Source organism: Oncorhynchus nerka, linkage group LG14, assembly GCF_034236695.1.
Source record: "Oncorhynchus nerka isolate Pitt River linkage group LG14, Oner_Uvic_2.0, whole genome shotgun sequence".
Taxonomy (NCBI): domain Eukaryota; kingdom Metazoa; phylum Chordata; class Actinopteri; order Salmoniformes; family Salmonidae; genus Oncorhynchus; species Oncorhynchus nerka.
Window position 1 is genome coordinate 97,638,134 of NC_088409.1, and position 11,180 is coordinate 97,649,313.

General features: G+C 34.1%; 1 protein-coding gene across 3 annotated transcripts in view; it reads left to right on the plus strand.

The window, feature by feature from the left end:
- LOC115142007 (intraflagellar transport protein 20 homolog) overlaps positions 1-9,340 on the plus strand; it is an 11,988-nt gene extending 2,648 nt beyond the window's left edge. For all 3 annotated transcript variants that reach the window (XM_029681469.2, XM_029681472.2, XM_029681473.2), the window contains exons 3-5: positions 177-262; positions 514-617; positions 8,290-9,340. In XM_029681469.2, the coding sequence (XP_029537329.1) occupies positions 177-262; positions 514-617; positions 8,290-8,371 (272 nt within the window). In that variant the 3' untranslated portion in view covers positions 8,372-9,340. The remainder of the gene's footprint in view (positions 1-176; positions 263-513; positions 618-8,289) is intronic.
- The last annotated feature ends 1,840 nt before the right edge of the window (positions 9,341-11,180 follow it).

Genomic DNA, 11,180 nt, shown 5'->3' on the forward strand with positions numbered 1-11,180 from the left:
TGGTATGGATGATTGTGGTTCAGTTCTGTAATTTGTATAGAATATTGTTTTTTTGTAAAGAACAGTGGAGATGTCCACTCGCATCTCAACCTAATGTTAAAACTGTTTTCTTCAAATGTCCCCTAATTACCGCATATAGGCTATTATTAATTTCCGCGTATTCGTTCAATACACAGAAATGGGCCAGTTTCAGAAGATAGTGGGTGGTCTCATCGAGCTGGTGGATGAATTGGCGAAAGAGGCAGAAACTGAAAAGATGAAGGTAAGGGTTTGCGTTGGCTCTTTTAAGTGTTGCGAGTTTCTTAGTTCATCTTTACAGGGCTCACACACACACAGATATACACACACACACACACACACAGATATTAGATGCTTGTTGTTCACTCCTTTAGTGGACTTTGACTGCTAGCTCACTAGGCCACTAAGTACACTTGTTGCACTTTTCTGTGGGAATGACTGAGGGCTTCTTATCTGGGTGAACGACATGCTGCTGCCCTGCCCTCCTTCTCCCAGGCTATTGGAGCCAGGAACCTGTTGAAGTCTGTGGCCAAGCAGAGGGAAGCCCAGCAACAGCAGCTCCAGGCCCTGATAGCAGAGAAGAAGATGCAGCTGGAGAGGTAAGAAGACTTGAAATCCATTTCACCTCAAATCTCCTTGTGAAATCGATAACAATGAGAATCTTGTCAGTTAGTGTCTCATTCTCAAGGGTTGACCTTCAAGTCAGTCAGTCAGTTATTTAGTCAGTCAGTCAGTTAGTTATTTAGTCAGTCAGTTAGTTATTTAGTCAGTCAGTTAGTTATTTAGTCAGTCAGTTAGTTATTTATTTAGTCAGTCAGTTAGTTAGTCAGTCAGTCAGTTAGTTAGTTAGTCAGTCAGTTAGTTATTTAGTCAGTTAGTTATTTAGTCAGTCAGTCAGTCAGTTAGTTAGTCAGTCAGTCAGTTAGTTATTTAGTCAGTCAGTCAGTTAGTTATTTAGTCAGTCAGTTATTTAGTCAGTTAGTTATTTAGTCAGTTAGTTATTTAGTCAGTTAGTTATTTAGTCAGTTAGTTATTTAGTCAGTTAGTTATTTAGTCAGTTAGTTATTTAGTCAGTCAGTCAGTTAGTTATTTAGTCAGTCAGTTAGTTATTTAGTCAGTCAGTTAGTTATTTAGTCAGTCAGTCAGTTAGTTATTTAGTCAGTCAGTCAGTTAGTTATTTAGTCAGTCAGTCAGTTAGTTATTTAGTCAGTCAGTCAGTTAGTTATTTAGTCAGTCAGTCAGTTAGTTATTTAGTCAGTCAGTCAGTTAGTTATTTAGTCAGTCAGTCAGTTAGTTATTTAGTCAGTCAGTCAGTTAGTCAGTCAGTCAGTTAGTTATTTAGTCAGTCAGTTAGTTATTTAGTCAGTCAGTTAGTTAGTCAGTCAGTTAGTTAGTTATTTAGTCAGTTAGTTATTTAGTCAGTCAGTTAGTTATTTAGTGACTTGACAAATAACTATTTACACAATAGTCAGTTGACTTATTTAGTGACTCAAATTTAGTCAGTCACTTAGTTATTTAGTCAGTCAGTTGACTTATTTAGTCAGTTAGTTATTTAGTCAGACTTAATTAGTCAACTGACTGACTGTTATTTAGTCAGTTGAGTTATTAACTAACTGGTCAGTTGAGTTACAACTGTTAGTTATTTAGTCAGTTAGTTATTTAATTAACTAACTAGACTCTGACTAAATAACTAACTCAGTTACTTATTTAGTAAATTAGTTATTTAGTCAGTCAGTCAGTTAGTTATTTAGTCAGTTAGTTATTTAGTCAGTTAGTCAGTCAGTTAGTTAGTTATTTAGTCAGTCAGTTAGTTATTTAGTCAGTCAGTCAGTTAGTTATTTAGTCAGTTAGTTATTCAGTCAGTCAGTCAGTTAGTTATTTAGTCAGTCAGTTATTTAGTCAGTTATTTAGTCAGTTAGTTATTTAGTCAGTTAGTTATTCAGTTAGTTATTTAGTCAGTCAGTCAGTTAGTTATTTAGTCAGTCAGTTAGTTATTTAGTCAGTCAGTCAGTTAGTTATTTAGTCAGTTAGTTATTTAGTTAGTTATTTAGTCAGTCAGTTAGTTATTTAGTCGGTTAGTTAGTTATTTAGTCGGTTAGTTAGTTATTTAGTCAGTTAGTTATTTAGTCAGTCAGTTAGTTATTTAGTCAGTCAGTTAGTTATTTAGTCAGTTATTTAGTCAGTCAGTTAGTTATTTAGTCAGTCAGACAGTCAGTTAGTTATTTAGTCGGTCAGTTAGTTATTTAGTCAGTTAGTTAGTCAGTCAGTCAGTTAGTTATTTAGTCAGTTAGTTATTTAGTCAGTCAGTCAGTTAGTTATTTAGTTATTTAGTCAGTCAGTTATTTAGTCAGTTATTTAGTCAGTTAGTTATTTAGTCAGTTAGTTATTCAGTTAGTTATTTAGTCAGTTAGTTATTTAGTCAGTTAGTTATTTAGTCAGTCAGTCAGTTAGTTATTTAGTCAGTCAGTCAGTTAGTTATTTAGTCAGTCAGTTAGTTATTTAGTCAGTCAGTCAGTTAGTTATTTAGTCAGTCAGTCAGTTAGTTATTTAGTTAGTTATTTAGTCAGTCAGTTAGTTATTTAGTCGGTTAGTTAGTTATTTAGTCAGTTAGTTATTTAGTCAGTCAGTTAGTTATTTAGTTAGTTATTTAGTCAGTCAGTTAGTTATTTAGTCGGTTAGTTAGTTATTTAGTCAGTTAGTTATTTAGTCAGTCAGTCAGTTAGTTATTTAGTCAGTCAGTCAGTTAGTTATTTAGTCAGTCAGTCAGTTAGTTATTTAGTCAGTTAGTTATTTAGTCAGTTAGTTATTTAGTCAGTTAGTTATTTAGTCAGTCAGTCAGTTAGTTATTTAGTCAGTCAGTCATTTAGTCAGTCAGTCATTTAGTTAGTAATTTAGTCAGTCAGTCAGTTAGTTAGTAATTTAGTCAGTCAGTCAGTTAGTTATTTAGTCAGTTAGTTATTTAGTCAGTCAGGTTATTTAGTCAGTTAGTTAGTAATTTAGTTAGTCAGTCAATCAGTTAGTTATTTAGTCAGTCAGTCAGTTAGTTATTTAGTCAGTCATTTAGTCAGTCAGTTAGTAATTTAGTCAGTCAGTCAGTTAGTTAGTCAGTCAGTTAGTTATTTAGTCAGTTAGTTAGTCAGTCAGTTATTTAGTCAGTTAGTTATTTAGTCAGTCAGTCAGTTATTTAGTCAGTCAGTCAGTTATTTAGTCAGTCAGTTATTTAGTCAGTCAGTCAGTTAGTTATTTAGTCAGTCAGTTAGTTATTTAGTCAGTTAGTTATTTAGTCAGTTAGTCAGTCAGTCAGTTAGTTATTTAGTCAGTAAGTTAGTTATTTAGTCAGTCAGTTAGTTATTTAGTCAGTCAGTTATTTAGTTAGTTATTTAGTCAGTCAGTTAGTCAGTCAGTTATTTAGTCAGTCAGTCAGTTAGTTATTTATTTAGTCAGTCAGTCAGTCAGTTATTTAGTCAGTCAGTCAGTTAGTTATTTAGTCAGTTAGTTATTTAGTCAGTCAGTCAGTTAGTTATTTAGTCAGTCAGTTAGTTATTTAGTCAGTCAGTCAGTTATTTAGTCAGTCAGTCAGTTATTTAGTCAGTCAGTTAGTTATTTAGTCAGTTAGTCAGTCAGTCAGTTAGTTATTTAGTCAGTCAGTTAGTTATTTAGTCAGTCAGTTAGTTATTTAGTTATTTAGTCAGTCAGTTAGTTATTTAGTCAGTCAGTCAGTTAGTTATTTAGTCAGTTAGTTATTTAGTCAGTCAGTTATTTAGTCAGTTAGTTATTTAGTCAGTTAGTTATTTAGTCAGTCAGTTATTTAGTCAGTTAGTTATTTAGTCAGTCAGTCATTTAGTCAGTCAGTTAGTAATTTAGTCAGTCAGTCAGTTAGTTAGTCAGTCAGTTAGTTATTTAGTCAGTTAGTTAGTCAGTCAGTTATTTAGTCAGTTAGTTATTTAGTCAGTCAGTTAGTTATTTAGTCAGTCAGTCAGTTATTTAGTCAGTCAGTCAGTTATTTAGTCAGTCAGTTATTTAGTCAGTCAGTTAGTTATTTAGTCAGTCAGTTAGTTATTTAGTCAGTCAGTTATTTAGTCAGTCAGTTAGTTATTTAGTCAGTTAGTTATTTAGTTATTAGTCAGTCAGTCAGTTAGTTATTTAGTCAGTTTAGTTATTTAGTCAGTCAGTTAGTTATTTAGTCAGTCAGTTATTTAGTTAGTTATTTAGTCAGTCAGTTAGTTAGTCAGTCAGTCAGTTATTTAGTCAGTCAGTTAGTCAGTCAGTTATTTAGTCAGTCAGTTAGTTATTTATTTAGTCAGTCAGTTATTTAGTCAGTCAGTTAGTTATTTAGTCAGTTAGTTATTTAGTCAGTCAGTCAGTTAGTTATTTAGTCAGTCAGTTAGTTATTTAGTCAGTCAGTTAGTTATTTAGTCAGTTAGTTATTTAGTCAGTTAGTCAGTCAGTCAGTTAGTTATTTAGTCAGTCAGTTAGTTATTTAGTCAGTCAGTTAGTTATTTAGTCAGTCAGTTAGTTATTTAGTCAGTCAGTCAGTTAGTTATTTAGTCAGTCAGTCAGTTAGTTATTTAGTCAGTTAGTTATTTAGTCAGTCAGTTATTTAGTCAGTTAGTTATTTAGTCAGTCAGTCATTTAGTCAGTCAGTTAGTAATTAGTCAGTCAGTCAGTTATTAGTCAGTCAGTTAGTTAGTTAGTCAGTTAGTTATTTAGTCAGTTAGTTAGTTCAGTTATTTAGTCAGTTAGTTATTTAGTCAGTCAGTCAGTTATTATTTAGTCAGTTAGTTATTTAGTCAGTCAGTTATTTAGTCAGTCAGTCAGTTATTTAGTCAGTCAGTCAGTTATTTAGTCAGTCAGTCAGTTAGTTATTTAGTCAGTTAGTTATTTAGTCAGTTAGTCAGTCAGTCAGTTAGTTATTTAGTCAGTAAGTCAGTTATTTAGTCAGTCAGTCAGTTATTTAGTCAGTCAGTTATTTAGTCAGTCAGTCAGTTATTTAGTCAGTCAGTCAGTTAGTTATTTAGTCAGTCAGTTATTTAGTCAGTCAGTTAGTTATTTAGTCAGTTAGTTATTTAGTCAGTTAGTCAGTCAGTCAGTTAGTTATTTAGTCAGTAAGTTAGTTATTTAGTCAGTCAGTTAGTTATTTAGTCAGTCAGTTATTTAGTTAGTTATTTAGTCAGTCAGTTAGTTAGTCAGTCAGTCAGTTAGTTATTTAGTCAGTCAGTTAGTCAGTCAGTTATTTAGTCAGTCAGTCAGTTAGTTATTTATTTAGTCAGTCAGTCAGTCAGTTATTTAGTCAGTCAGTCAGTTAGTTATTTAGTCAGTTAGTTATTTAGTCAGTCAGTCAGTTAGTTATTTAGTCAGTCAGTCAGTTATTTAGTCAGTCAGTCAGTTATTTAGTCAGTCAGTTAGTTATTTAGTCAGTTAGTTATTTAGTCAGTTAGTCAGTCAGTCAGTTAGTTATTTAGTCAGTCAGTTAGTTATTTAGTCAGTCAGTTAGTTATTTAGTCAGTCAGTTAGTTATTTAGTCAGTCAGTTAGTTATTTAGTCAGTCAGTCAGTTAGTTATTTAGTCAGTTAGTTATTTAGTCAGTTAGTTATTTAGTCAGTCAGTTATTTAGTCAGTTAGTTATTTAGTCAGTCAGTCATTTAGTCAGTCAGTTAGTAATTTAGTCAGTCAGTTAGTTAGTCAGTCAGTTAGTTAGTCAGTCAGTTAGTTAGTCAGTCAGTTAGTTATTTAGTCAGTTAGTTAGTCAGTCAGTTATTTAGTCAGTTAGTTATTTAGTCAGTCAGTCAGTTAGTTATTTAGTCAGTCAGTTATTTAGTCAGTCAGTCAGTTATTTAGTCAGTCAGTCAGTTAGTTATTTAGTCAGTTAGTTATTTAGTCAGTTAGTCAGTCAGTCAGTTAGTTATTTAGTCAGTAAGTTAGTTATTTAGTCAGTCAGTTAGTTATTTAGTCAGTCAGTTATTTAGTTAGTTATTTAGTCAGTCAGTTAGTTAGTCAGTCAGTCAGTTAGTTATTTAGTCAGTCAGTTAGTCAGTTATTTAGTCAGTCAGTCAGTTAGTTATTTATTTAGTCAGTCAGTCAGTCAGTTATTTAGTCAGTCAGTCAGTTAGTTATTTAGTCAGTTAGTTATTTAGTCAGTTAGTTATTTAGTCAGTCAGTCAGTTAGTTATTTAGTCAGTCAGTCAGTTATTTAGTCAGTCAGTCAGTTATTTAGTCAGTCAGTTAGTTATTTAGTCAGTTAGTTATTTAGTCAGTTAGTCAGTCAGTCAGTTAGTTATTTAGTCAGTCAGTTAGTTATTTAGTCAGTCAGTTAGTTATTTAGTCAGTCAGTTAGTTATTTAGTCAGTCAGTCATTTAGTCAGTCAGTTAGTAATTTAGTCAGTCAGTCAGTTAGTTATTTAGTCAGTTAGTTAGTCAGTCAGTTAGTTATTTAGTCAGTTAGTCAGTCAGTCAGTCAGTTAGTTATTTAGTCAGTTAGTTATTTAGTCAGTCAGTCAGTTAGTTAGTCAGTCAGTCAGTTAGTTATTTAGTCAGTCAGTTAGTTATTTAGTCAGTCAGTTATTTAGTCACAGTCAGTTATTTAGTCAGTCAGTTATTTAGTCAGTTATTTAGTCAGTTAGTTATTTAGTCAGTCAGTCAGTCAGTTATTTAGTCAGTCAGTCAGTTAGTTATTTAGTCAGTTAGTTATTTAGTCAGTTAGTTATTTAGTCAGTTAGTTATTTAGTCAGTTAGTTATTTAGTCAGTTAGTTATTTAGTCAGTTAGTTATTTAGTCAGTCAGTCAGTTAGTTATTTAGTCAGTCAGTTAGTTAGTCAGTCAGTTATTTAGTCAGTCAGTTAGTTAGTCAGTCAGTTAGTTATTTAGTCAGTTAGTCAGTCAGTCAGTCAGTTAGTTATTTAGTCAGTCAGTTATTTAGTCAGTCAGTTAGTTATTTAGTCAGTTAGTTATTTAGTCAGTCAGTTGTTATTTAGTCAGTCAGTCAGTTATTTAGTCAGTTAGTTATTTAGTCAGTCAGTCAGTTAGTTATTTAGTCAGTCAGTAATTTAGTCAGTCAGTCATTTAGTTAGTAATTTAGTCAGTCAGTCAGTTAGTTAGTAATTTAGTCAGTCAGTCAGTCAGTTAGTTATTTAGTCAGTCAGTTATTTAGTCAGTTAGTTATTTAGTCTGTCAGTCATTTAGTCAGTCAGTCAGTTAGTTAGTAATTTAGTCAGTCAGTCAATCAGTTAGTTATTTAGTCAGTCAGTCATTTAGTCAGTCAGTTAGTTATTTAGTCAGTCAGTTATTTAGTCAGTTAGTTAGTCAGTTAGTTAGTCAGTTAGTTAGTCAGTCAGTTAGTTATTTGGTCAGTTAGTTATTTAGTCAGTTAGTTATTTAGTCAGTCAGTCAGTTAGTTATTTAGTCAGTCAGTCAGTTAGTTATTTAGTCAGTCAGTCAGTTAGTTATTTAGTCAGTCAGTCAGTTAGTTATTTAGTCAGTTAGTTATTTAGTCAGTTAGTTAGTCAGTCAGTCAGTTATTTAGTCAGTTAGTTATTTAGTCAGTTAGTTAGTAATTTAGTCAGTCAGTCAATCAGTTAGTAATTTAGTCAGTCAGTCAATCAGTTAGTAATTTAGTCAGTCAGTCAATCAGTTAGTAATTTAGTCAGTCAGTCAATCAGTTAGTTATTTAGTCAGTCAGTCAGTTAGTTATTTAGTCAGTCAGTCATTTAGTCAGTCAGTCAGTCAGTTAGTAATTTAGTCAGTCAGTCAGTTAGTCAGTCAGTTATTTAGTCAGTCAGTCAGTTAGTTAGTAATTTAGTCAGTCAGTTAGTAATTTAGTCAGTTAGTTATTTAGTCAGTCAGTCAGTCAGTTAGTTATTTAGTCAGTCAGTCAGTTAGTTATTTAGTCAGTTAGTTAGTCAGTCAGTCAGTTATTTAGTCAGTTAGTTATTTAGTCAGTCAGTCAGTTAGTTAGTAATTTAGTCAGTCAGTCAATCAGTTAGTAATTTAGTCAGTCAGTCAATCAGTTAGTTATTTAGTCAGTCAGTCAGTTAGTTATTTAGTCAGTCAGTCATTTAGTCAGTCAGTCAGTCAGTTAGTAATTTAGTCAGTCAGTCAGTTAGTTATTTAGTCAGTTAGTTATTTAGTCAGTCAGTTATTTAGTCAGTCAGTCAGTAATTTAGTCAGTCAGTTAGTAATTTAGTCAGTTAGTCAGTCAGTTATTTAGTCAGTCAGTCAGTCAGTCAGTCAGTCAGTCACCTGGGTTTTAACTAAGTTTGTTTTAATCTATTCCAGGTATCGTATCGAGTACGAAGCTCTCTCCAAGGTGGAGGCTGAGCAGAATGAGTTCATTGACCAGTTCATTCTACAGAAATAAGGAGCGTATTGAAGGCCCGCAGTATTAGTGTGCGTTTGTGACCATGTTTCCAGGGTGCCTGTATTATTTTCTATGGGTGATATCCACTACACTATGGGTTCACGCCAATCGCTCATCTGAACACAATAACCTTTCTTACACCCCCCCACACAAGCAATCCAAAACTGCTCCAACTAAATCCAGACGCGTTTTCTGCTTAGACAGACGGACTACATGCAACGTTTAGAAGTAACTTGTCACCAGTCTTTTACAGCAAAACACATTGTTTTTTTCACTAGCAGGTGTCTGAAGTGACAACCCTCCTTCCCAGTTATACATTTATTTAGCATTTTAAGTGTTGAACGCTTGAATGTATTTAGAACCTGAGACTCTGTAGTCTTCATACCTTTCACACCACTACAGTACGTCAGACAAGCAAATGTTGGAAGAAAGCTATTTATATACACAAAGGAATGGATTTATACGGTTTATATTAAAGGAATTACTATGTATAGATTGTCTTCCACTTGTAGGGAAGGTAAACAGCTCTAAGTACGGTATTTGCATGTTACTGTAAATAATTTCATGATTAAGAGGGGAAAATAATTTAATTTTTTTGCTGTGTGTTGACTGTATACACCCCCCCCTTTCCTTCCTCCCTGTTGTCATCTTAACTTTGTTTGTTTACATCTAAGGTACGAATAAGTTGTGTTCGTGTTTTCTCTGATCATTTCACCGTTGTCTGTGGGACCACACCAGAACATTTTCCCCTCAGGTGCCTTATTGGAATTTCAGGCCAGTTTTTATAAACAAAAACTAAGTACATTCGAAAAGTATATTAGTCATTTTATGTTTACAGTATATATATATATATATCCAGAAATTATCAAAAATTCTCATTCTCTGCATTCATCTTATCTATGTTAAAGGTTAATAGACCTACTTCATCAATAGATGAGGTACACTTGAATAAAATGGATATTTTGATTCTCTTGGTGTCAACATTATTGACTATTGCTCATCTGTGTGCAGATTATAAAACGTTTCAATTCTTATGAAGAATGTTTAATATAACCTTGATATTTTTCTTGACTCAAAATGTACCAATTGATAATTCATCACTTGAGAAGGAACAAAATCACTCTGACCATGTGTACTATAGTCTAGATTAGAGGGATGATTGCCTGGATGGATAGACAGTGGCGTTGTACTTTGAGATTGGTAATCAGACTAGTAATCCACCTGTACAGGTAATCAGACTAGTAATCCACCTGTACAGTCAATCAGACTAGTAATCCACCTGTACAGGTAATCAGACTAGTAATCCACCTGTCCAGGTAATCAGACTAGTAATCCACCTGTACAGGTAATCAGACTAGTAATCCACCTGTACAGGTAATCAGACTAGTAATCCACCTGTACAGTCAGACTAGTAATCAACCTGTACAGGTAATCAGACTAGTAATCCACCTGTACAGGTAATCAGACTAGTAATCCACCTGTACAGGTAATCAGACTAGTAATCCACCTGTACAGGCAATCAGACTAGTAATCCACCTGTACAGTCAATCAGACTAGTAATCCACCTGTACAGGTAATCAGACTAGTAATCCACCTGTACAGGTAATCAGACTAGTAATCCACCTGTACAGGTAATCAGACTAGTAATCCACCTGTACAGGTAATCAGACTAGTAATCCACCTGTACAGGCAATCAGACTAGTAATCCACCTGTACAGTCGATCAGACTAGTAATCCACCTGTACAGTCAGACTAGTAATCCACCTGTACAGGTAATCAGACTAGTAATCCACCTGTACAGTCAATCAGACTAGTAATCCACCTGTACAGTCAATCAGACTAGTAATCCACCTGTACAGTCAATCAGACAAGTAATCCACTTGTATAGTCAGATTAGCAATCAGACTAGTAATCCACCTGTACAGTCAGACTAGTAATCCACCTGTACTGTCAGTCAGACTAGTAATCCACCTGTACAGTCAATCAGACTAGTAATCAACCTGTACAGTCAATCAGACTAGTAATCCACCTGTACAGTCAATCAGACTAGTAATCCACCTGTACAGTCAATCAGACTAGTAATCCACCTGTACAGTCAATCAGACTAGTAATCCACCTGTACAGTCAATCAGACTAGTAATCCACCTGTACAGTCAATCAGACTAGTAATCCACCTGTACAGTCAATCAGACTAGTAATCCACCTGTACAGTCAATCAGACTAGTAATCCACCTGTACAGTCAATCAGACTAGTAATCCACCTGTACAGTCAATCAGACTAGTAATCAACCTGTACAGTCAATCAGACTAGTAATCCACCTGTACAGTCAATCAGACTAGTAATCCACTTGTATAGTCAGACTAGCAATCAGACTAGTAATCCACCTGTACAGTCAGACTAGTAATCCACCTGTACTGTCAGTCAGACTAGTAATCCACCTGTACAGTCAATCAGACTAGTAATCCACCTGTACAGTCAATCAGACTAGTAATCCACCTGTACAGTCAATCAGAGTAGTAATCCACTTGTATAGTCAGACTAGCAATCAGACTAGTAATCCACCTGTACAGTCAATCAGACTAGTAATCCACCTGTACAGTCAATCAGACTAGTAATCCACTTGTATAGTCAGACTAGCAATCAGACTAGTAATCCACCTGTACAGTCAGACTAGTAATCCACCTGTACTGTCAGTCAGACTAGTAATCCACCTGTACAGTCAATCAGACTAGTAATCCACCTGTACAGTCAATCAGACTAGCAATCAGACTAGTAATCCACCTGTACAGTCAATCAGACTAGTAATCC